The sequence below is a fragment of the Mytilus edulis genome, chromosome 7 (genome assembly GCF_963676685.1).
Source record: "Mytilus edulis chromosome 7, xbMytEdul2.2, whole genome shotgun sequence".
Taxonomy (NCBI): Eukaryota; Metazoa; Mollusca; class Bivalvia; order Mytilida; family Mytilidae; genus Mytilus; species Mytilus edulis.
The window spans coordinates 18685735-18713034 of record NC_092350.1 but is presented as its reverse complement, the minus strand read 5'-3'; the positions used below and the strand labels follow the sequence as shown (position 1 = coordinate 18713034).

General features: G+C 33.2%; 3 protein-coding genes across 4 annotated transcripts; 1 reads left to right on the top strand and 2 right to left on the bottom strand.

Annotated features, from left to right (window-relative positions):
* Positions 1-29: 29 nt before the first annotated feature.
* Positions 30-4173, bottom strand: LOC139480912 (neuropeptide Y receptor type 1-like). The gene has a single exon (XM_071263857.1). It carries the CDS (start codon positions 4130-4132, stop codon positions 2969-2971), a length of 1164 nt encoding a protein of 387 aa, XP_071119958.1. The 5' UTR covers positions 4133-4173; the 3' UTR covers positions 30-2968.
* Positions 4174-16545: 12372 nt separating this feature from the next.
* Positions 16546-17671, top strand: LOC139482797 (uncharacterized). Its single transcript, XM_071266852.1, has one exon. It carries the CDS (start codon positions 16608-16610, stop codon positions 17508-17510), a length of 903 nt encoding a protein of 300 aa, XP_071122953.1. The 5' UTR covers positions 16546-16607; the 3' UTR covers positions 17511-17671.
* A 6365-nt stretch (positions 17672-24036) lies between these two features.
* LOC139480924 (ankyrin repeat domain-containing protein 49-like) lies at positions 24037-27300 on the bottom strand. 2 transcript variants are annotated; one of them, XM_071263885.1, is made up of 4 exons: positions 27201-27300; positions 26442-26532; positions 25128-25288; positions 24037-24369 (listed from the first exon to the last, which is right to left on the bottom strand). In XM_071263885.1, exons 1-4 carry the CDS (start codon positions 27252-27254, stop codon positions 24049-24051), a joined length of 627 nt encoding a protein of 208 aa, XP_071119986.1. In that variant the 5' UTR covers positions 27255-27300; the 3' UTR covers positions 24037-24048. The 2 variants fall into 2 exon arrangements, with proteins under 2 accessions (XP_071119986.1, XP_071119988.1); XM_071263887.1 differs by having other exon boundaries at positions 27171-27252.

Genomic DNA, 27300 nt, shown 5'->3' with positions numbered 1-27300 from the left:
TAGCCTTTAAGTATAATAAGATATCAGCATATTTTGTATTATTTTATTTTGTAATAAGTACATTCATGTTTTATTACACAACATTTTTTATCTTCTTTTTCAGAAATATGAACATCTAAATATTCAAAAAAACGTATATTCCAGTGACCTATATAATGTTTTTATTCAATGAACGAAATTGAAGAATTAGATTGAAAGCAGTTCGAGACCCACTGAAGGTTCAACTCTAATTTGCAATCTCTGACTCATTGTGGTAAATTGGTGAAAGACCAAAACATGTGTAACTGTGCAATAGTCATTTTTGGTTTTTTTCTTTCATGTCTGCTTTTGGGTTTTGTCTATTTGCCATTTTGTTTTTCTTTGTTGACATATTTTGTTTATTTTTATAGTAATCAAGATTAAAACACAATATTGAAAAAGTTAAAAGTTAAGCTAGCTATATAACCAGATTTAATTCACTATTTTCTACATAAGGAAATGCGTGTACCAAGTCGGGAATGTGACAGTTGTTTTCCATTCGTTTGATGTGTTTGAGCTTTCGGTGTTGCCATTTGATAAGGGACGTTCCGTTTTAAAATTTCAAGGGGTGTTGTATTTTTTACTCTTTTGTATATAACACAAATGAATTACAACTGAAAATTTAGCAAAGAATTATTTGAGTAAAATTAATCTACCAAATATAAAACCATTTCTTTAAATACTATTAGATGGGCACTAGCTGTCAATTTCATGTTCATCTATTTGACTCAAATTCTCATATTTGATTTATAACCATGTTAAACATTTATTCAAATTATAAAAAAAGTCTGAACTAAACATAAAGGGCATGGGCTCGATAATATGTAGCCTTGTTACGTGTGTATTTTAGTCTTGACGCCATTTCACTATCGAGTTGACCTCTGAAGACGTCCGATAGTTATATAAACAATATAAACATTATTAGAGATATAAAAAAGAAAGCAAACTCGCTTAATTATGTCTGTATAATTTCATATTATAGATTGAAAATATATGTTAATCATCGTTTTTACCTAAATAAGAAGGATTGTTTGTGGTTCGTATCAGTAAATCAAATGATTTACCTTTATTCGACTTTTAATGTTGACATTCTTTTCCTTTAACTAACATAGCACGCACAATTCATCCGTTGTTCATCTCTAGTTCAGGGGTTAAATTGACGTTCATATGTATACGGATTCATAAGGTCAAATTATTCACTTGCAAGTGAATAATTCATCAGCAATGTTTCTTATATTAGTTCGACAAAATTTAAACATACTCGCTACTAAAAGCGAATTTGTATTTCACTATTTCACTTTCATTGATTATTGAACCAAAACAATCATACTTTAGATTGTTTATATCTCGTAGCAAGTGCCCCTTTAAAAAAAAGCTTTCATAAAGTAAAGCCATTATCTATAAAAATTGGAATCCAAAAGTCAATTTCCAGTTCCAATAACTAATAATTGAACCAACAAAAAGTAAAATCACAAAAATACTGAACTCCGAAGAAAATTCAATCGGAAAGTCCCTTATCTCATAGCAAAATGAAATGACAAAACACATCAAACGAATGGACAACAACTGTTATACTTCTGACTTGGTACAGGAATTTTCAAATGTAGAAAATGGTGGATTGAACCTGGTTTTATAGCAAATGAAAATCATATATTACGTTTTAACTAACTGATTAACAAATAATATCAATCCATAATATGCAAGAAACAACACCCACATCGTGTTTAATATAGAGAGGATGTGTTATATATAAAACAAAAATGATTATATGAAGGTAACTGGAAGAAAGTCACAAATTTGTTAGGAAATAGAAAACACAGTAGGTTTTGAGAAAAGTCACAAATTAAGTTAGAAACAATGTTCAATGTTATGTATAAAGGCAAAAAGTCTGTGAACAAAAAATTGATAACTACTAGAATATTTGTGTAATACAATGAGTTAATAAAAATTGTTTATTTCAGAATTTTTTTAAATTAATTTTGATGAAAAACAGTTTAAAGGATTGGTTTGAATATCATACAGCTTTCTAATTTCAATATCAATAAGTTGTTTTAAGAGTCTCATGTTTTAATGTATCTGTATTTTTTTCTCTGAGTTAACTTATAAAGATAAATATTTTCTCTGAGTTAGCTGCTCTTTCATCTATTAATGTTTATATTGAATAAATCGATCTTGTCTTGATCTTACTTAAATATGATGATTAATTCTATACACCAAATACAGCATTGTATTTGCTTATATGCAGTATATGAGAAACTGACAAGACCAAAATCATTTACACTGACATATAAAACATGAAAATGAGGTCAAGTTCGGGTGAAACTGACAGGTGAGTATGAACAATTACTATTTGAGTCATTCCGCACAACAAATATAGTGAATATGTTGCTAATAGTATCTGATGTTCGGGTTTGGTCACGAAAACTGAACATTGATAACTGATCCATGAAATAAGATTGAGGTCAAGTGAGCCATGTCTGACGGATATGTACACTTTGAAAGCATCTAATATACACAATAATTACCCTATAACTCGCAATAAAAGAGTATTTTGCAGCGACAAAATAACTAAAAGTAGCATTCTGAGAGTTTTGCAAGTCAATTACCCTACCAACTAAAAATTCATTGTAATTTATTGTAATGGAGCAATTAACTTTGATCTATAACTTGTCACGGTGTCAAACTATACAATTAATATCACATCAAAATATTCAAGCATGACAAAAATAAGTGTGGAAAACTGATTATTTGCCTGAATTGTCTAAGTCCAATAAACTTTCGAAATAACCCTACAAACTAAACAAAATTTAGATTTAATCTTGAACTTGTAAAGGCAACACTGTATACCAAATATCAATCTATATCTTCATGCGTAACAAATAATATGCAGAAACTGATTATTTGCCTAAGCCAACTGTATCTTCACACAGACTATTATTTTATATCCCCCTTATTCATTTACACATGCAAATAACTTTCTCAATTCTGTTCTAAAATTCTGATCGAAGTAACTGTATATAAAGGGATTAACAATATGGTTTAGAAACACAAAACGAGAAAGGTAGATAATTAGAAATGCTGCCTCTCTTGACAAAGAAATGTAATTGAAATCAGGGAGAGTATAAACTACAATAAAAATGATACAAGTAGGAATATAAGATAAAACATAAGCAACAATAATGACAAAAAACATAATCGTTATCCTTCTTGTTGCTTTTTCCTTCCTTGTTCTTTCGCTGTCCTCTTTCTTCAAAGTATTTACTGATTTATTAATATCAAGATCAACACTCAAAGAAGAGGAAACGTCAATGCTTGGATTTGAGCTAGATATTTTCTGGATCTGAATTCCGTGAAGTTTTCCTTTACAATTGTAGAGTTCTATATCTTTTGTTGAATCAGTATTACTAGGTGTATTTCGATGTTTGAATGTCTGACGCCAACTTCTGAATTTCCCAAGAAAAGAGAGTTTTATCCTTTTCAACACTAATATGAACAAAGTTATGGTTATCAAAATACTGATAATAATTAGCAGTAGAAGACAGCTGATGTACGCTCTTATATTTGCTGTAATTTCTGCTGTGAAAAATTTACAGACTGTCATCTGTAGTGTATGATTTTGAAACGTTTTGGATGATGTTTTAATTCCTGATATTGCAAGAAATGGTGCAGATAATGCCAAAGAAAACAAGCATACGACAACAATGGCAATCCTTTTCCAGCGTGATGTCATCCTTGGTCCGTGAGGTTTGCAAACTAACAGATATCTTTGAACACCAATAATGACTAGTAGACTAGCCGATATTCCTGGCACAAGCAGCTGCAAAAAAATCAGAACACGACACATCAGATCATAGGGATAATTCAATAAAAACTTATTATCCATAATGTAGAACACAGAACTTGTTATACACGCAACTAAATCTACGACTGCCAACACTGGAATAAAATAACGCTGTCCTCGTTCCTGAATCCGAAAGAAGTAACATATTATAACTGAACAATTCCCTAGAATTCCAACAATACCTCCGATAATTGTCAGAATGGTACTGCTTACAGCGACGTCAGAGTATTTCAGTTCCCAAAGAATCTGAAGATAATCAGTGTTATTCGTCATACCTTAATCACGTTTGTGTCAAATAAAAAATATGGTGAAATATACGATTGTGTATTTGTTTTACATAACTTTGTATCCTTTCTTAAAATATTTTTTTTATTACAACTTCCGAATGATTTCACTTATTACAGATTGACGGATGTAACGAATAGAAGATTTGTAAAAGTAGTAGGAGAACAGTCGAAAATCTAGTACATTTTTTTGTGTATGTTGGTATTAGTAGGTGTATGTTCCGTTATTTTATTGATCTCATTTTTTCAGTGGGCAGCTGCCAAAAATTTACTTTATATTTAATATACGTTGTTTTCAGGATATTTCCTTAAACCTCATTCTATTATTTAACCTGTATAAAAAGCAACACATAACATACGAATCCATTTGAATGTGGATTTGTCAGTACAAAGATTAATTATATTGCACAAATGAATCCTAACACACTATATAGTTTACAATGCGATAAAAAAAAAAACACGCAATTTTTCGTTACACAAACTAGCTTCATCAAGCATGCATCTTTCCAGTTGAAATCGGATGTAGATAAGAAAGTCATTGTAAATGAGTTGAGTTGCCTTGTAAAGAATTCAAAATTTGGATGACCTTCACAACATAGTTGGTTGGAGTTTGCAACGTCCATTTGCCAACATTACAGGATAAATAGGAAGCTGATGTGTACATTAGTCTTTATCTTTCCTGAATCTTTTCTCGTCTTTTTTATTAAGATCATCAGGTTCTGAAGTGTGGAGCTGGTGGATCCAAAAGTCTTCTCTTTTCATTTTCGCCGTTGTGTCCCACTCGGCGTTGACTTCTTTGATTTGGAAAGTAGCATTATCAATTGTTTCTTTGAGCGATGATAACTTGTGAGAGAACAGTTTTTGTTGGTTTTGCACCATGAACGATGGTTATTTACTAGCTGGCTATTAAAATTTTCCATTGTTTCTCCTACATACAAGTGTTAAATATAAGTATCTCAATTGAGTTCTTCATCTTAAGTTGGAATCTGAGTAAATTTTAGGAGAGATAAATTGATGTTTTTTTTCGATTCCTTCGTATGGGGATTAGCTATAATGGTTCCATTCTGGATGCAACTCGTAGTATAAAAGAGGGACGAAAGATACCAAAGGGACAGTCAAACTCATAAATCTAAAATAAACTGAAAACGCCATGGCTAAAATGAAAAAGACAAACAGACAAACAATAGTACACATGACACAATATAGAAAACTGAAGAATAAACAACACGAACCCCACCAAAAACTAGGGGTGATCTCAGGTGCTCCGGAAGGGTAAGCAGATCCTGCTCCACATGTGGCACCCGTCGTGTTGTTTATGTGATAACAAATCCAGTAAATAGTCTAATTCGGTAGGCCACATTCATGAAAGGGAAGGGGATTGTAATTACGACGTAAGGAACATTTCCGATATCATTTGTGAAACGCTTATTCCATAACGGTCAAACAACTCGTGATGGCGTCCGTAAAATTAACGAAGGGATGATTTCAACTTCACCATTTGGAACTCTTGGTTTAATAGCTTCCTTGTGAGCAGCAACCCTCTATAAAAAAAATCATGATAGGAAATGCAAGCACGGGAATATCGTATCAATTGGGAGATATATACCCCGTATGTAGGTGCTGCTGGAATGTTGCTACTTAGAAATGGAAAGTTCACCATCTCTTTTGTCGTAAAGTTTTGTTTTCAACCAACCCTCATTGTCAATTTCTAGATGTAAGTCAAGATATGAGGCCGACTTAACTGTATCTGTAGTATCATTTATCTCTAGTTTGATGGGAATGATGCGTTCCACATAGTCACCAAATTTTGAATTATTTAGTGAAAGAACATCATCTATATAGAGGAAAGAAGAGTTAAAGGATATTGCTAACTTCTTGTGAAATCACAAAAAATACTGAATTCCGAGGGAAATTTAAACTGGAAAGTCCCAAATGGCAAAATCAAAAGCACAAACACATCAAACGAATGGACAACAACTGTCATATTCCTGACTTAGCAGAGGCATTTTTTTAAGTAGAAAGGGTTACATTGTTTTAGAAATTCATTCAGATAGTCTTGTGATTCTGTCCATTTAAAATCAATAAAATATCATAAATGAATCGAAAAATTACTGGTACAATTTTATGAGAAAAAGATGATAACTCTGTCCATTTAAATTCAATATCGTCAATAAATAGTTATTTAGAAATCAATATCATCAATAAATCGAAAAAATTCTTTGTACAATTTTTTTGAGAAAAAGAAATTAACTTGTACAAATTATTATTCTTCCGTGGCATATTTGATGTTCACAACTATCTTTCCCTTTAAACAAATAATGTATTACTATTTGTAAAGGTATACAAAAGTGTGGAAGCTGATCAATTGCGTGCAAGGACATTTACTCTGCCCATTCTTCATAATTTTTCACAAAAATTAGTGGGTTTTTTTTGTTTTTTTTTTATGTTAAAAACCCTTTACATCATAGTAAACACTGTAATCTAATGTAATCATGATTGATTTACAGAAAGTAATCTACTGTATTAAAGGTCGTCGGTCACTTTTTAGGAGTAAATGTAATGTTATTTATTTCATGAGATTAGCAAATTAATTGTAATTTTATAAATTACTTTTTAAAGTAATCAACAACATTCCTGACGAGTATTCGCACCAAAAATCGAACCATTGAGTACAAATTCAAAACTCGGATACTCGAATAAAATGTTCTCGACATACCTCTCACAGAAATATCTCCAACTTCATTTTTTATTGTTTGAAATGATTCCCTTAAAGCAACATAGAAAGAGTTAACGTAAACGTTGACAGAAAGTTGGTTATGATATCAAAATAAGTCAAAATGCGTCCAACAAATTAAGCAGCGAAATTGAGTAACTTTAAATTTTGTTAACGTGTTTATGATTGATTACATTGGCTATTTTTTTTCAATCTAACTGCGTCTTTACATTTTATTTATCATTTTGTACTATATAGTATTTTTTACTATAGAGTTGTATATGTAAATAACTTTCTCAATTCTGTTCTAAACTTCTCATCGAAGTAACTGTATATAAAAGGATTCACAATGTGGTTTAGAAACACAAAACGCGCAAAGTAAATAAAAACAAATGCGGATTCCCTTGAAATAGAACCGGTACCGATATTAAGATCGTCATCAGCATATATTACAATCAAAGTTATCAAAGAAGGAATATAAGATAAAACATAAGCAGCAATGATGACAAATAACATAATTGTTATTTTTCTTGTTGCTTTTTCCATTCTTGTTTTTTCACTGTCCTTGGTTGTGAAAGTATTTACTGGTTTATTATTATCCAGATCATCTATCAAAGAAGATGATCTATGAATGCCCGAAATGGAGCTAGATTTTTTCTTGATCTGAATTTCAGGATTTTTTTCCTTCGTATTTTCCCAGTTCAATATCTGTTGCTGACACCGAATCAGTATTAAGTGGTGTATTTCGATGTTCACTTGCCTTACGCCCACTTCTGAATTTCCCAAAAAAGGAGAGTTTTATCGTCTTCAAAACTGGTACGAACAAACCCATGGTTATCAGAATAATGATAATCGATAACATAAGAAGGAAACCTAAGTACGCTGTATTCTGAACTGAAGTTTCTGCTGTTGAAAACTTACAGACTTTAATTTGTACTGTATAATTCTGAAAAGTTTCATATGATGTTTTAATTCCAGATATTGCAAGAACCGGTGCAGAGTAAGTCAAAGTAAACAAGCATGTAACACCAATGGAAATCCTCTTCCAGCGTAAAGTCATCCTTGGTCCATGAGGCTTGCAAACTAACAGATATCTTTGAACACTAATTATCAGTAATAAACTTGCGGAAATCGCTGGCACAAGCAGCTGCAAAAAAATCAGAAGACGACACATCAAATCATAAGGATAATTGAAAAAAAATGTATTATCCATAACGTAGAAAATAGAGCCTGTTATACAAGCAACTAAATCTACAACTGCTAACACTGGAATAAAATAACGCTCTCCTTTGTCCTTGATACGAAAAAAGTAACATATAATAACTGAACCATTTCCTAGGACCCCAACGATACCTCCAATAATTGTCAAAATTGTACTACTTAGAGCGACATCGGAGTAGTTTTTATCATAAAGAACCTCCACATAATTGGTGTTATTCGCCATACTTTAATTTACGTATATATATGTAAGAACGAAAAATGTGGTTAAATATACAATACCGATTATATTTGTTATAGATGTTTCCTTTACTTTAAAACTTTTTAAATTAGAATTTCCGTATCCTTTGACTGATTATACATGTAACGGAAGTATAACGGACAGTAGATGTGTAAAATTAGTAGAAAAAAATCGGCAAACCCGTGTAATCAGTGCCCTTTTGAATAAAAAAAACTTGGTAAAACTTTTGTTTACTAGCTGCTACGTAACCTTGTGTTTACAGTTCTTTATCCTGCAATCGACGTTTCTACTGTAGAGGTAACATTTTGACAGACAAGGAACATGAAGCTTTACACATATTGGACTATCAATGTATTTGTTCAACTGATAACGTTTAAATTTCGATAAGGACAGTCTATTTGAAGATGTGTGTTAAAGGAATGATTCTTGCTATATTTATTTTTTAGCTCAGTTGTAATCAACTATCAGTTTCACCTAATGGATATACAATTAAAGAACTGAGTACGAGCTGGAAAAGAGAATATTTCGAAATTTATCAGACTAAAAACAAAACAAAAACATTAAGGTCGAGATATCATTTGCCACTTATCCTTGTGCCCCTCCAAACAAAGCAAATCCATTTGGAATGAAAAGGAAAGGAACAAAGTATATCAAAACCTTACAGAATAACGACTTATGCCTTTTAACTATCGTCGTCATAGTTATACTTTCATATACACAATTTTCAGACTCCGCTTTACAAGAATATAAACGACTGTGTCTCCTATTTACTTTGCGAAGACACATAAATTGTTTAAATGATTAATCGGATCAATGACAATAACTAGACATGTCATTGATGAGTTTATCACAAAACACAAGTATATGGATAGACTAGTCAAAGAAAAGCGAATCGGTTAAACCCCGCCAAGTCATGTGAAATTAATCAAGTACTAGTTACAATTATTTAAGTCTCCTAGTTACCCGTTCTTGTATAAGCGACCGGTTATTTTAAAATTACTGTTTATTATACAGTTCAATTTCATGTCCTCTTTCCTGTCCGCGATCAAAAGTCATTTCGATTTCACTTCATATACCAATTCAACGTTTAGATTGGAAAAAACTTAAACATCTAAGTTCAATGTTAAATTGCAGTATCAAATTAAATTTAGTAATTGTGCAGGGTAAGAAATTTTAAATTTTCCGGCACTGCATGAATATTGTATATGTAAACTACGTGAGAATATATAATTAAAGTCTATTATTTCTATAACGCATGTAAAATATGTACATTGGTTTTGAAGTGTTGGGAACACTGTCGTTAAACTAACATAGCAATCGAAAACATTTACGTCTTTAATCTTGAAATAGCTAATAATTGTTGGATAATTGCTTTAATTTTATTAGGTGGTTCAGTTGTATTTCTTCGAAAACCTTGAGAATGGAAAAGATTACAGGTTATTGTCATATAATCGTAGTAATGTGACAGGAAAAGGAATGAATACTTTAACAATTCACAGAATGAAATGTGTGAAATAAAAATTGATCGATAAGAAGAGAAATTTCGACAGAAAGAAGTAAAAATGGAACATCAAAATTTCTTTAATACCTCATTCTATTATTATAACCTGTATAAATAGCAACACATGATATATGAAAATATTTTAGTGTGGATTAATCAGTACAAAGATTATTTCAATTACACAAATGAAATTATAAATTGCCTAACAATGTAATTTTGACACACTATTTAGCATGTACATATCAGAAGGTTTAGAATGAAATTAAAATAAATGCATAATTTTGCTAGTCAAAGTTGAAATCGCATGTAGATAAGATACTTTTGCAGCTCAGTTTACATGGATTTAGCTGCCTTGTAAAGAATTTTAAATTTGTTATTTACAAAATTGGTGATTGGAGTTTGTAACGCCCATTGGCCAATATTACAGGATAAATAGGGTGCCGATGTGCACTAAATTATGCATTATCTTTCCTAAATATTTTCTCGACATTTTCATTAAGACTGTCAGTTTCTTAATTGTGGTGCTGGTAGATCCAAACGTCTTCTGTTCTCCTTCTCACCGTGGTGTCCCTCTCGGTGGTGTCGATTCCTATGATTTGGAAAGTAACAATATCATTTTTTTTCTTTGACCGAATTTGTCAAGTGAAAATACAGTTCTTGTTGGTTTTGTACCATGAACGATGGTTATTTAGCCAACTGTTAAATTTGTCTTTTGTATCTCCCACATACTGAATGCCACCAGTGTTAAGTGTCAATATATCAATTGAGTTCTCCATTTTAAAGTTGAAAATCTGATTAAATGGTAGAAATTATTCATTTAAGAAGTTGATGAAAGATGAAAGCACCTGGGATCAACCCCAGTTTTAGTAGGTTTCGTGGAACTTAGTATTTAGTTTCCTATGTTGTGTCTTGTGTACTGTTGTTTGTCTGTTTGTCTTTTTCACTTTTGGCCATGGCGTTCTCAGTTTGTTTGTTATCTATGAGTTTGAATGTGCCTCTAGGATCGTTCGCACCTCTTTTGTATTGGTAGCTTTACAACATAAGCAATTCCTTCTGTCACATTATTTGTTTCAACCGGGAAGTGGAGTAGGTTGTTTGTTTATGCAGCTGTCACTAATTCGTCATGGGTGATTTAAGGTCTCCTTAATGTCATAACTGGTGGTGAGGAAAATATATTTGTTTTTAAATTGGGGTCAGCTTCTTTAATTTTCCAATGCTTTTGAAAAATGGATGATACATTTTAAAGATCAGGATTGTGAGTACAGGAGGTCTTCTATTGATTCTTTCATTCTGTTTCATTGCACTTGTCGGCTAGTTCAGTTTGCTCTTTTGGTATCTGTATCAGGGCTGTTTTTATTGTATCCTCGAACAACTAAATGTTTAAGTAGTTATCTAGGTCTAGCATTTTTTCTATTTTCAGCTGAGCATATTCTCTAGACTTGCAATGACTGGCTGAAAAGGATACCACAGGAGCAGTGTTTAGGGTGGCAATTTTGAGAAAAGAAAAACTGATGTTTGTTTGATTCCTTCGTATGGAGATCCGCTATAATTGTTCCGTTCCGGATGTAACTCGTAGTAAAAAGGAAATGTGTTTTCTGTGTTGTTTCGTGTGTAAAATGCATTGAATCGTGCAAAAACAAAATCACAAAAAGTACTGAAATGGAAAATTCAAAAGCTCAAACACATCAAGCGAATGGACGACAACTGTCATATTCCTGAAATTTTCTTATATATAGAAAGAATTACACGTGTTAATTTCATTCAGATGGTCTTGTGATTCTGTCCATTTAAAATCCGTATCATCAATAAATCAAAACAAATTTCTTGTACAATTTTTAGTGAGAAAAAAGATAATAACGTGTACAAATCATTATTCTTCCTTGGCCTATATCATTTTCAAAACAAATCTTTTCCCTTCAAACAAATAATTTATTTTGTTTTGTAAAGGTATACAAAAGTGTGGAAGCTGATCGTTTGCATACAAGGACCATAACTCTGCACATTCATCAGATCAGAACAAAACTGCCTAAAGTTTTCTCTATAACAAATTAATATATTTCAGGCAAAGTTAGACAAATAATACTGTAAAGAACTTTATTAATAATTGTTATAGATATCAATTTTATTCAAAAATAGTTTCTTCCTTAAATATACGTGGTAGAATTAATGTTCTAAATGCTTAGTTTTATGTACACTTAACCTACGCAAGGCCTACATTGACTATCGACTGCATGTAGACTAATTTAAAATAATTCAAACTGCATGTACAAATTACGTTTTATCAATGGGAACGTAATTGTGTTTAGTTTACGTGTGAGTTACACTAACACATCACCGAGTTTAGATCAATGTGAACACGGCCTTAGTTAACTTGTTTCAAATAGAATAATTAAACTCACTTTGTTAATTTAGCTGTGTCTTTACATTTTATTTTTCATTTTGTACTAACCAGCATTTGTTTATCTGTGTTAATAGCTTTCTCAATTCTGTTCTAAACTTCTCATCGAAGTAACTGTATATAAAAGGATTGACAATGTGGTTAAGAAAGACAAAACGCGCAAAGTAAATAAAAACAAATGCTGACTCCCTGGATATAGAGCCGATATTGAGATCGCCATCAACATATACTACGATTAAAGTTATTAAAGAAGGAATATAAGATAAAACATAAGCAGCAATGATGACAAAAAGCATAATTGTTATTTTTCTTGTTGCCTTTTCCTTTCTTGTTCTTTCGTTGTCCTCGGTTGTGAAAGTATTTACTGTTTTATTTATATCCAGATCATCTATCAAAGTAGAGGATGATGTATTGATGCTTGGGTTTGAGCTGGATTTTTTCTGGATCTGAATTTCAGGAGTTTTTCTTTTGTATCTTCTAAGTTCTATATTATGTTTTGGCACCGAATCATCATCAGGTAGCGTATTCTGACGTTTTCGTCTGAATTTCCCTAGAAAGGAGAGTTGTATCTTTTTCAAAACAGGTATGAACAAACTTATGGTTATCAGAATACTGATAATCGTTAACAGAAGAAGAAACCCGAAGTAAGCTGTTGTCATAGCTGAAGTTTCTGCTGTTGAAAATTTACAGACTTTAATTTGTACTGTATAATTCTGAAAAGTTTCATATGATGTTTTAATTCCAGATATCGCAAGAACCGGTGCAGAGTAAGTCAAAGTAAACAAACATGCAACAACAATGGCAATCCTCTTCCAACGTAATGTCATCCTTGGTCCGTGTGGCTTGCAAACTAACAGATATCTTTGAACACTTATTATAAGTAATAAACTTGCGGAAATCGCTGGCACAAGCAGCTGCAAAAATATTAGAATACGACACATAAAATCATTGGGATAATTGAAGAAAAATGTATTATCCATAACGTAGAAAATAGAACTTGTTATACAAGCAACTAAATCTACAACTGCTAACACCGGAATAAAATAACGCTCTCCTCTTTCCTGAATACGAAAGAAGTAACATATAATGACTGAACCGTTTCCTAGGATACCAACGATACCTCCGATAATTGTCAGAATGGTACTGCTTAGAGCGACATCGGAGTAGTTCTGATCATAAAGAACCTCGACATAATCGGTGTTATTCGCCATACTTTGATTTACGTTTATATGTCAGAATGAAAAGTGTGGTTAAATATACGATTATTTTTGCTTTTTGATATAGCTTTGTTTCCTTTCCTGTAACACTTTTTAAGTTATAATTTCCGTAACCCTTTCACTGATTATACATGTAACGGAAGAATAACAAAAAGTTGATTGATTTTAAATGCTGGTAACTGTTCCGTTGTCTCTTTTTTTTAAGTAGGTATAAACCAATTAACCTTTCGGGATTTTAATGATGTCTGCTTTTTGGTCGGGTTGTTGTCTCTTTGACATATTCTCCATATCCAATCGAGCGGTTTTCATTTCACACATCTCTTTCTGTGAATTGACAACAAATTCTATGGTTTTGAATTTAAACTGGAGTTAAACTCTTCACCCCTTTTTCCTCACACTATGCTTATCTGTCATTAACCTGTCATATTTTCCTTTCTCAAGTTTTTCAGAGAAATATAGCTTAATCACATTTGTTTAAGTAGGTTTAAGCCAAATTAACCTTTTGAGATGTTTATGTTGTCTGATCTTTTGTCGGGATGTTGTCTCTTTGACATATTCCCTATTTTCTTTCTCAATTTTATTATTATTATGTAAATATGTATTATTCTTTTTAAAGACATTTTATGCCTGTACCAAGTCAGGAATATGAAAATGATAAGATACACACCTGAGGGTAAATGATTAGATACACACATAAGGGTAAATAATTAGATACACACCTGAGGGTAAATGATTAGATACACACATAAGGGTAAAGGATTAGATACACACAAGAGGGTAAATGATTAGATACACACATCAGGGTTAATGATAAGATACACACCTGAGGGTAAATGATTAGATACACACAAGAGGGTAAATGATAAGATACACACCCGAGGGTAAATGATTAGATACACCCCTGTTGGTAAAGCTTAGATACACACCTGAGGGTTAATGATAAGATACAAACCTGATGGTAAATGATGAGATACACACCTGAGGGTAAATGATTAGATACACACCTGAGGGTAAATGATTAGATACACACCAGAGGGTAAATGATAAGATACACACCCGAGGGTAAATGATTAGATACACCCCTGTTGGTAAAGCTTAGATACACACCTGAGGGTTAATGATAAGATACAAACCTGAGGGTAAATGATGAGATACACACCTGAGGGTAAATGATTAGATACACACCTGAGGGTAAAGGATTAGATACACACCTGAGGGTAAATGATTAGATACAAACCTGAGGGTAAATGATGAGATACACACCTGAGGGTAAATGATTAGATACACACCAGAGGGTAAAGGATTAGATACACACCTGAGGGTAAAGGATAAGATACAAACCTGATGGTAAATGATGAGATACACACCTGAGGGTAAATGATTAGATACACACCTGAGGGTAAATGATTAGATACACACCTGAGGGTAAAGGATTAGATACACACCAGAGGGTAAATGATAAGATACACACCCGAGGGTAAATGATTAGATACACACCAGAGGGTAAATGATAAGATACAAACCTGATGGTAAATGATGAGATACACACCAGAGGGTAAATGATTAGATACACACCTGAGGGTAAAGGATTAGATACACACAAGAGGGTAAATGATAAGATACACACCCGAGGGTAAATGATTAGATACACCCCTGTTGGTAAAGCTTAGATACACACCTGAGGGTTAATGATAAGATACAAACCTGATGGTAAATGATGAGATACACACCAGAGGGTAAAGGATTAGATACACACAAGAGGGTAAATGATAAGATACACACCCGAGGGTAAATGATTAGATACACCCCTGTTGGTAAAGCTTAGATACACACCTGAGGGTTAATGATAAGATACAAACCTGATGGTAAATGATGAGATACACACCAGAGGGTAAATGATTAGATACACACCTGAGGGTAAATGATTAGATACACACCTGAGGGTAAAGGATTAGATACACACCAGAGGGTAAATGATAAGATACACACCCGAGGGTAAATGATTAGATACACACCAGAGGGTAAATGATAAGATACACACCCGAGGGTAAATGATTAGATACACCCCTGTGGGTAAAGCTTAGATACACACCTGAGGGTTAATGATAAGATACACACCTGATGGTAAATGATGAGATACACACCTGAGGATAAATGATTAGATACACACCTGAGGGTAAAGGATTAGATACACACCAGAGGGTAAATGATAAGATACACACCCGAGGGTAAATGATTAGATACACCCCTGTGGGTAAAGCTTAGATACACACCTGAGGGTTAATGATAAGATACACACCTGATGGTAAATGATGAGATACACACCTGAGGATAAATGATTAGATACACACCTGAGGGTAAAGGATTATATACATACCTGAGGGTAAATAATTAGATACACACTCGAGGGTAAATGATTAGATACACACCTGAGGGTAAATGATTAGATACACACATGAGGGTAAATGATTAGATACACACCTGAGGGTTAATGATAAGATATACACCTGAGGGTTAATGATAAGATATACACCTGAGGGTAAATGATTAGATACACACCTGAGGGTGTTAGTCCGATCAGGTGTATCTGATTTATACTATGATATTATGGTAAATGAAAAAAGAGATATTTCATTTATATAGGAGATAATCATTCAGATATTTGACCTTATTTCAGTATGTGGGTAAATAATGGAGGATATTCATTAACGAATACATATGTATCAAAAATAATAGATATAGTCAGGATGTAAATAACATCCTCAAAAGTACATGATAGATATTGCAGTTTCACTCTCATATTTTTTCATGTTTGATTTTTCAAAATATATGTCACTAACTTATGTATCAAACATAATGTCCTCATTTAGGTACACGTTTAAAAGTCATTTAATTTCGCTTCAGATACAAATTCAACAAGAAGATTTGAAAAAACTTATACGTCTAAGTTCAATGTTAAATTGCAGTATTGAATTTAAATTAAATAATTGTGCAGGGTAAGAAATGTTTTATATTTTCCGACGCTGCACGAATAGTGTATATGTAGACGACATGCAATTATACAATTAATGTCTATTATTACTTTAACCATGTAACATATGTACATTAATTTTAATGTTTTGGTAGCACTGTTAAACTAACATAGAAATCGAAATAATTGACGCCTTAATCTTGAAATGGTTAATAATTATTGGATTATTGCTTTAACTTTCTTAAGCGTGGTTCAGCTATATTTCACTGAAAAATTTGAGAAAGGAAATGATGACAGATTATTGTCAGATAACCCTGGTGTGAAGAAAAGGGGTGAAGATTTTAACTGGTTCAAAACCATAGAATTTGTCGTCAATTCACAGAAAGAGATGTGTGAAATGAAAACTGCTCGATTAGAAGAGAAACTTCGACAGCAAGAAAGAAAACTGGAGAAGCATGAGTCGAAAATCGACGACATTAAATCTGTGCTTAAAAACCTTGAAGTTGTTATTTCGTCTAAAAAGATAGCACGTATCACGAAGAATCAAGACCGGCTTCAATTGAAAAATAAAACACTTATTGACAAACTTGCTTCTCAAGAAAAAAGACTGGATCTGTATGATAAAAATCAAATTAAAATCAAATTGAACCAGGACAAAATTATGAGTGACATATCTTCATTAGAAAAACGCCTTTCTGTTCCAGTAAAAAGACCAATTGTTGCGTTTTCGGCTTTTGCACACAGTCAATCCAATGTTGATCCTGGGGCGACAATAAAATTTTTGGAAGTCAGATCTAATGAAGGGAATGCTTTCAATCGTTTGACATCCGTTTTCACCGCTCCGTTTTCTGGATCCTATGTTTTTATGTGTTCAATTTTAACTAAGTGTGGGTCTGCGTTAGAAGTCTTCCTGAAAGTTAACGACACTTATAAAATGCTCGTATATCCTGATGCTCGGAAAGCAAACTGGAATCATGCTATGAATGCAGTCATTCTCAATCTGAAGAAGGGGGATCGTGTGTGGATGGAAAAGAACAAAAACTACGGACAGAGACCATTTTATGTCCACTGGGGATTCAGTACATTTTCTGGATTTTTTATTGGATAATAGGGTATTAATGTTATTTTTCGTGCTTTGCATCGCGAATTTTTTTGTTAGTTATATAGCATCGTCTTACTATACGAATGATAGGCTCATCTCAGGAATTCGTATTATTACATGCATTGTTTGGCAAAACCTTTAAGCAATACGTAAATGTTTTTAATAAAAATTGGTGGAATAAAACAGGACTACATTATTTCATTATTTTTTTGTAGTTAAAGTATCTTATTCTTTATTATAACCATACGGCGTTCAACATTCCGAAACACCCATATCGTAGGGTCGTCTATAAAAGGCCCAGACATGAAAAAAAATAATGAACCAATTCAATTGAGAAAAATAATCGCCTAATTTAAAAAACAGTTAACAACAAGCATTCTGTGAGTATGGCATGGCAATACATAGTCCCCTACAGGTTCAAAATTCAATGGCAGTTGTTATCTTATAGTTCGTTTCTGTGTGTGGTAAAACCAGGTTCGATCTACCATTTTGTACATTTGAGAATGTCTGTAACAAGTCAGGAATATGACAATTGTCCATTCGTTTGATGTGTTTGATCATTTGATTTTGCCATTTGATTAGGGACCTTCCGTTTTGAATTTTCCTCGGTGTTCAGTATTTTTGAGATTTTACTTTACATTGTCGTTTGGTTTGGGTTTTTTTCACTTCAGTGTTTCTGTTGTTTCGTTGTTTTCTTCATATAGCTGATGTGTTTTCCTCGGTTTAAGTTTGTAACTCGAATTTGTTTTTTGTCTATCAATTTATGAATTTCGAACAGCGGTATACTACTGTTGCCTTTATGTATTGAAACAAAATTTTAACTTGATCTATAACTTGTCATGATCAAAACTATATAATAAATTTCCAGTAAATAACTTCAGGCATGACGAAAAGTCGTGTTGAAAAAGGGATTATTTAGCTGAAATCCAAGGACCATAACTCTGCATAAAATCATAAGACCGGAATGACTTCGAACTTAATCTATAACTTGTCATGATAAAACAGTATACCAAATATCAAATCAATGTCTTCAAGCATGAAGAAAAACAGTACAAAATAAGAACACTCTAAACAAGAATGTTTCCATAGAACCCGGATGCCCTACTCGCACTATCATTTTCCATGTTCATTGGACCGTGAAATTGGAGTCAAAACTTTAATTTGGAATTAAATTAGAAAGATCATATGATAGGGAACATGTGTACTAAGTTTCAAGTTGATTGGACTTCAACTTTACCAAAAACTACCTTGACCAAAAACTTTAACCTGAAGCGGGACAGACGGACGAACGGACGGACGGACGCACAGAACAGAAAACATAATGCCCCTCTACTATCGTAGGTGTATTGTAGGTGGGGCATAAAAAGAGAGGTGTTCAACTATGGTGTGAAGATATACCAAATTAATTGGTTTGGTTTCAATCCTTTGTAAACCATAAGAGATATAGTGTTGATATATTTGGCTTTTAGACATCCTTAAAGTCAAATCATTTACAAGCATTCTGAGCGTATTGATGGCAAAAAATAGTCCTCTACGGTTAAAAATGCTGGAACCAAATGCTTACTAGTTCTATAACATAGTATGGTGTAAACTATATAACATATTTCAAGTCAATATCTTCAATCATGACAAAAAAAGTGTGGAAAATTGATTAACTTAGTTAATTTTCAAAGTACAAGAACAATAACCCTGCACAAAATCGTCAAACGAGATCTTAATTCGGAATTGATCTGTTATATGATAAAACTTTATACCAATTATCAAGTCAATATCTTCAAGCATGACGAAAAAAATTGTCGAAAACTGATTATATAAGTGAAATCCAAAGGACCATAACTCTACAACAAGAGTGCACACGCTGAAATGTCTCGCCTTCTTTACTAATCATTGATATTATGTTGATAGTCCTAAGTATAAAGCTTAGTTTTATTACAACTGTCTCATAAACTTAACATTAACCAAGATAACTAAACAAAGACCACTGAACCATGAAAATGAGGTCAAGGTCAGATGACATCTGCCCGCTAGACATGAGCACCTTACCATCATTCCATGCAACAAATATAGTAGACCTATTGCATATAGTATGAGAAAAACAGACCAAAACACAAAAATTAAACTATAACCACTGAACCATGAAAATGAGGTCAAGGTCAGATGACACCTGCCAGTTGGACATGTACACCTTACAGTCCTTCCATACACCGAATATACTAGCCCTATTGCTTAAAGTATCTGAGATATGGACTTGACCACCAAAACTTAACCTTGATCACTGATCCATGAAATGAGGTCGAGGTCAAGTGAAAACTGTCTGACAGACACGAGGACCTTGCAAGGTACGCACATACCAAATATAGTTATCCTATTACTTAAAATAAGAGAGAATTCAACATTACAAAAAATTTGAACTTTTTTTCAAGTGGTCACTGAACCATGAAAATGAGGTCAAGGACATTGGACATGTGACTGACGGAAACTTCATAACATGAAGCATCTATATACAAAGTATGAAGCATCCATGTCTTCCACCTTCTGAAATATAAAGCTTTTAAGAAGTGAGCTAACACCGCCGCCGCCGGATCACTATCCCTATGTCGAGTTTTCTGCAACAAAAGTTGCAGGCTCGACAAAAAATCATCAGACAGTAACAGAATTCACCATCTTGATCTGTAACTTCAATTACTTGTCATGATAAAACTATACATGAATACACCACATATCAAATAAATCTCTCAAGGCACAGAGAAAAAAGTGTTGAAAACTGATTAGCCACAAGACATACATACATACGGACGGAGTGCAACCCTAAATAGATATAGGAAAATGTGGTGTGAGTGCCAATGAGACAATTCTCCATCCAAATATCAATTTATAAAAGTAAACCATTATAGGTCAATGTACGGCCTTCAACACGGAGCATTGGCTCACATCGAACAACAAGCTATAAAGAGACCCAAAATTACTAGTGTAAAACCATTCAAACGGGAAAACCAACGGTCTAGTCTATATAAAAACAAGAGGCTGTCACAACGACAGCAAACCGGATTTATTAACATTTATTTGTGTCCTGGCAATATCACAAGAACCATTACTGATGAATGGTGAAAGTGAAAATCGTCAATATCAGATTTGACCTCCATTTTGTCATCAGTATCAACATATAAAAATTTGAAAAGCTTAGATTGAATGGTTCATGAGTAAATGCAACAACCTGAATGGAAACGCCATTTTACGATCTTTCAAGAACCATAACTCCTGAACGGTAAAAGTCAAAATCGTCATTATTGAACTTGACCTCTATTTTGTCATATGTAACAACATATTAAAATTTCAAAAGCTTTGGTTGAATGGTTCATGAGAAAATGCACGGACACGACGGGAAACACCATTTTTCAATCTTTCAAGAACCATAACTCCTGAACGGTAAAAGTCAAAATCGTCATTATTGAACTTGGCCTCCATTTTGTCATCAGTAACAGCATATTAAAATTTCGGAAGCTTTGGTAGAACAGTTCATGCATAAATGCACGGACACGACTGGAAACTCCATTTTTCAATCTTTCAAGAACCATAACTCCTGAACGGTAAAAGTCAAATTCGTCATTATTGAACTTGACCTCCATTCTTTCATAAGTAACAACATATTAAAATTTGGGAAGCTTTGGTAGAACAGTTCATGCGTAAATGCACGGACAACTCCATTTTTCAATCTTTCAAGAACCATAACTCCTGAACGGTAAAAGTCAAAATCGCCATTATTGAACTTGACCTTCGAATAGTTGTCAGTAATAACATATTAAAATTTTAAAAGCTTTGGTTGAACGGTTCATGAGTTAATGCACGGACAACATTTGATTGCCGCCCGCCCGCCCGCCCGACCGCCCGACTGCCCGACCGCCCGCCCGCCGTACATCCCCAAATCAATAACCGACATTTTTGTCACAAAAATCCGGTTAAAAACGAGAAACACGTATAAATTACATAAACAAACGACAACTACTGTACATCAGATTCCTGACTTAAAACAGGTGCAAATATTTGCAGCGGGATTAAACGTTTTAATGGTACTAAAGTCCGCTTTGATTTCGTCTGTTGTGGGGAATAAAAATGGAGTCAACAGCCACCCATTTTGTGAACCGAATACAATTCAAACGAAACGCTTCCCTATCAGTATATGCAAAATTTGTTGTTGTTCTTTAGTACCTGATCCTGTAGTTCCTTTGTTTTCCACTTAGAGTTGATGTGTTTCCCTCAATTTTTGTTTCAACCCGGATTTGTTTTCTCTAAAACGATTTATGACTTTTGAACAATTGTTACTACTGTTGCCTTTATTTAGTTTCTAGTAACAACTGGTATGACTTTATATAACTGTTGAAACACTGTCACAACTATTAATATCAGTACTTTGAATACTGTAGTTAGAACCCACAACAACTTATAACAGCAATATTTGGAACATTGCTAGAACAAGTAACAGCTTGTAGACTGCATACTGTAAATTCAGAAATTATAATGTGCATTTATTTATATGATATGTTAAGAATTGATTAGTTAATGCAATATCGGGAAATCTTCTTACAGATATATGTATGAAGACTATCAGATATCTGGAAATCTTCCTACAGATACATGTATATATGTATGATGACTATCAGATATCAAATTACGAGTACTTATTATTGCAATACTTATTCAGTTGCTTTTTTCGCATTCATAAAAACCTCTTAATAATTTCTGTATTAACAATAGTTGAAACTAATATTCAAAAGTTTAAACACTCCCATAACTAATAGATGGTATGCCTTAGTTAGAACACAGCCAGTACTAGTACTATAAGTGGTCTGCATGAGTTAGAACACTGCCACAACTAGTTACAGCCGTGGTATGACTTAGTAACAACACTACAACCAGAAATAGCAGTTGTATGCCTTATTAGGGACACTGCCACAACTAGTAACATCAGTGGTATGCCTTAGATAAACAGTGCACACCCTGAAATATCTTGCCTTCTTTACTAACCATTGATATTATGTTGATAGTTATCAGTATAAAGCTTTACTACAACTATCACATAATCTTAAACATAATCCAAGAAAATGTAGCCAAAGGTCAGATAAACCAAAACCGAAATCATTACATACCAAATTTGCTTTAAATATACATGTAGTTGACATATTGCATATCTAAGAAACAAACTTAACCAGGAAAACTTAACATTGATCAATGAACCCTGAAAATGAGGTCAAGGTCAGATGAGCCTGGCCAGACAGACATGTATTCCTTACAATTATTGCATACACCAGACATTGTAGACATTCTGCATACAGTATAAGCAAAATAGACCAAAACACAAAAACTTAGCTTTAACTGAATTATGAAAACGAGGTCAAGGTCAGATGACACCTGCCAATGGTCAATACAATCATTCCTTATCAAATATAGACCCATTGTTTATAGCACATATATATATAGACTTGAACACCAAAACTTAATTTAGTTCACTGATCCATGAAATGAGATCAAGGTCAAGTGAAAACTGTCTGACGGGCTTAAGGACCTTGCAAAGTCATATGAAAGTATTCACATACCAAATATAGTTATCCTATTTATCATAACTAGAGACAAATTAACAGCACTTTTTTTTTGTTCAAGTAGTAACTGAAACATTGAAAATGAGGACAATGGACATATGACAGACAGAAACTTTATATGGTAAGGCATCTTTATACAAAGTATGAAAGATCAAGGTATTCTACCTTCTGAAATATTAAGCTTATAAGAGATAAGCTAATGCTGCTGCCGCCAGATCACTATCCCTATGTCAAGCTTTTAGTCACAAAAGTCATGTGCTCAACAAAAACTGCCAAACTAGAAATAGCAGTGGTATGCCTTAGTTTGACAACCTGTCACAACTAGTTATATAAGTGGTATGCCCAAGTTAGATATATATATGCCACAACTAGTAACAAAAGTGGTATATCAAAGTTAGAACACTGCCACAACTAGTTATTCTGCTGGTCTGCCTTAGTTAGTCCAGTGATGTGCCTTAGTTGGATAAATACCGCAACTATTCATTCTAGTGGAATGCCTTACTTTGAACACTGCCACAATAAGTAATAGCAGTGGTATTCCATAATTGGAACACCGCCACATCTAGTAACAGTGGAGGTATGCCATAGTTAGAAAACTGCCTTCATGACTTGGACAAATCTATGTGGAAACTCTACGATATTATTAATACTACAATATCATGTCAGTTCAAAAACAACTGTTATTACACAATCTATTATAAATATCATGTATATGTTGTTTGTTTGCATTAAAATGTTGCAATAATTTGTTTGCATTTATATGTTGCAGTATGATGTGAACAACAGGTAGTAAGTGGATGCAATATACCTATCATTTGCAGGGCTAGATCCAGTCATATTCAAACATGTAGAGGCAGGTCCAAATAAATGTCCCCATTTAAATGCATTGATTGTCCCAAAAGAAGGTTGGGTTACAACAAATGAACCCCAGTAGTAAATTAATATACATTTTACGTTTTTATTTCCTCATATAATTTACACAGTGCACTTGTTCTTTTACAAATTGTCTCTGCTGTTTCACCAAGATTGTTTATAATAGTCCTGTCAGTGTTTGGATTGGATAATAACAATGTCAATGTTTCCCGAGTATCTTTACAGGAGGAAGCTAGATGTAGCGGTGCTTGACCGCCATTTGTCTGTGAATTTATATCTGCATTATGTTCTAGTAAAACTTTAATAACTTCTGACTGATTCCATCTTGCAGCACTGTGAATCGGTTGCCATCCATCTGATGTCTTAGCATTAACATCTGCATTCTTTCTTATCAGTAACTGTAAAAAAGTTTTAAAAAAAACATCAATGATAGCCTCTGTTGAACTTATTCACTTTACATATTATAAATACACCTTTGTCAGTAGCTGTGAGTACTCTCAGATATACACTTAGTGTCTTTTTATTTTGGGATGCACAAGTACCCCGCCGCATCGATTCTGTGTTTTTGTTAAGTTGTATTTCTATTTGTATTCATCTGATGAGTAATGCCTTTTTCAACTGATTTTTTTTTATAGTTTTCTCTGATATTGTACTATTATACCTTTGTTAGGGGAGGGTTGGGATCCAGCTAACATGATTAAATCCACCAAATTCTGTATGTATGTGTGTATCTCAGGGCAGGAGCCTGTAATTCAGTGGTTGTCGTTTGTTGCTGTGTTACAAATTTGTTTTTCGTTCATAATTTGAACACAAATTATGCCGTTAGATTTCTCTTTTGAATTGTTTTATATTTGTTGGGGCTTTTTATGGCCGTTTATTTGGTTTGGGCTTAGCTCATGGTTGAAGGCCATACAGTTACCTATATACCTATATATTGTTAATTTCTGTGTCATTTGGTCTCTTGTGAAGAGTAGATTTGGTTGTCATGTCTCTCATGGATGGCGATTTCTTCCCATAAAACTTAATTTGCCCTTGTTTTATCCCATTTTTTGTATTTTATGTTTAAATTTGCCTGGACCTTGGGATTAAAATCCATAATGCAAAAGTCCAAATAATCTTTTTTCATTTTTTCATGTTTTTCCTACATTTTGTGTACCTTAACCATATCAACATGACCATTATAGCATGCTCTATGAAGTGGAGTATACATGTCATCGTCACAAGATTTGATCAATTCTGGGTCAGACTGTAAAATTGATTCCACTATGTCTAAATGATTGTTTTCTGCCGCCCATAATATTCTTTTCTTTGGATTATCTGAAAATTCAATAAAAACATATAAGCAGAGTATTAAAAATATTCAAATCCAAATCATTTACTCTGAAAAATCATTGGAACAGATCCATATTAATCATACTGAATTGTCTAAAAAAAAAAATACAAAAAAAAAATATGAACATGCTATAAACAAACAAATCATTAGTTCAGCATTTTCAGAAGCAAGTCAAACACAATCATCATTATGAATGTATTGATTAAATTAAAAAAAAAATATGAGTGAATGATTTCAATAAATATCGTTTAAAAAAATAATTTTAAATATTCTATGACATTTGAATTTATATATATATATGCTTCTACTGTTATTGCATTTTTAATTAGCACACACAAATAAGAGCTTGAAAGTTTCTGGAATTTAGTGTTACTGTTCAGTTTTTTGGGAAAGCATACAATATTGTAGGAGTTTCATTGTCTGTTTGCTTTAATATCAGGTCTTTCACAGTGAATTTCACACATTGACTGGGGAATAGAAATATGGGCACTTTGGTTTTCTTCAGATTGGCTTGCCAAAGTGGGGTGTCTGTTTGGCTGTACTATGTACAAGTGAGCAGCAATACCCAGTCAGAATAGAGACTTTAAATCCGATGCCTGGTGTTAAGAGAATGCCATGCTCTTTGCACACCAAGAAACCTTGTAACGACTCTATAAAGTGGCCTGTTGCAAGGAGAAATTTCGAACCTATTCAATATACAATGTACCATCATTTCCAAGTGGTAGTTCAAATTTCCTGACCTTCATCAAAAACAGCCTCTATGATAGGACCTATCTATTCATTGCATTTAATTTTAAGTTATCTAGTCCTGAACATGCTTCATATTGAAATATTACACACTGGACATTATATATGCAACCAAAAATCAGTCAATCATTAATGATGTCATCTCTACTCGTGGGAGGGCCCCAGCTTGTCTGGCAAAACAGCCGTTGGACGCCAGAGTAATCTCGGACTTATCATTACATGCTCATGTTGTTTTGTTAGGGTGTTGTCTCATTGATGTTTGGTGTATGCATGCACAATATCTTTTCATGGGTTTGAAATATATCTAATGGAATTATTTTCATGAAGTACTCATTAATTTAAAACTACATGTAGCTTAAACAATGCATTAATAAGCTATAATTATATTACTTTGTATTTCTTCCTCATTTTCTTCATCTTCATCCTCGTCTGATTCTCCAGGAAACATAAAACCACCCATTGCCTGCTGATGCTGCAGCATCTGATAAAGGGAAAACATAATGTTACTTCATATATTCTAGCCTCCATCCTTTCTACCAAAGCTATTCCCCAAGTCTGTCACAAAAAATGACCAAGTTTCACACAAATGTTATCTTTCATTGGAAACCCGAGAAATAAATCCAATGTATCAAAAAAGGAGATACACATCTGTAATAATGTTGATCATGGTCTACCAATATAGTTACCAACTATTAAGTCACTATGACATATATATACATGTATATCACTAGCTGTCACTTCAATTAAATCATTGTCAGGTTAATATACTGTATGCCATATTCACTTCATGTAAACTTATGTGTTTGTGCTAATAAATTTTCTATACTGAAATATATTAATTAAATATGAGGGAAAAGAATGATTGCCATGATTGTTGAAAGTGAAAGTACAGGTTGTTTCACCAAAGTGAAAGTAGGATAAAAATAGCTTTCTTCATCTCCAAGACTCAACCATACCCCTAAAGGCTTTGGGTTAATACATGGCTCAAGAGATAAAGCAGTGATGGATAATTTTGGTCAGAAAAGAGGCATTGAGGATGAGATGTTTGATTATCTGATGCAGGAATTATAATACAACAGCGGGTTCAAAAGTGAAAAAAATAATTTCATTCATTGTTGCCTATGAAAATTTCAATAAAAGAGTAAATACAGCAGCAAACAGTTCAGGTGTCATTCCTATTCCTATTTCGTTCATTTCGTCCATTGCTCTTTTTGTGTGAAAGGTAGCAGATCAAACAGGGATATAATAT

What these genes read in the sequence shown, in the direction of transcription:
- LOC139480924 (XM_071263885.1), bottom strand. Translation starts at nt 27,254, where the DNA reads ATGGACGAAATGAACGAAATAGGAATAGGAATGACACCTGAACTGTTT. An exon ending in CACCTGAACTGTTTGCTGCT is followed by an intron (nt 26,533 to 27,200) that starts GTATTTACTCTT and finishes TCCCTTTATCAG; the next exon opens with ATGCTGCAGCATCAGCAGGC. An exon ending in GTCATGTTGATATGGTTAAG is followed by an intron (nt 24,370 to 25,127) that starts GTACACAAAATG and finishes ACTTTTTTACAG; the next exon opens with TTACTGATAAGAAAGAATGC.
- LOC139482797 (XM_071266852.1), top strand. Translation starts at nt 16,608, where the DNA reads ATGGTTAATAATTATTGGATTATTGCTTTAACTTTCTTAAGCGTGGTT.
- LOC139480912 (XM_071263857.1), bottom strand. Translation starts at nt 4,132, where the DNA reads ATGACGAATAACACTGATTATCTTCAGATTCTTTGGGAACTGAAATAC.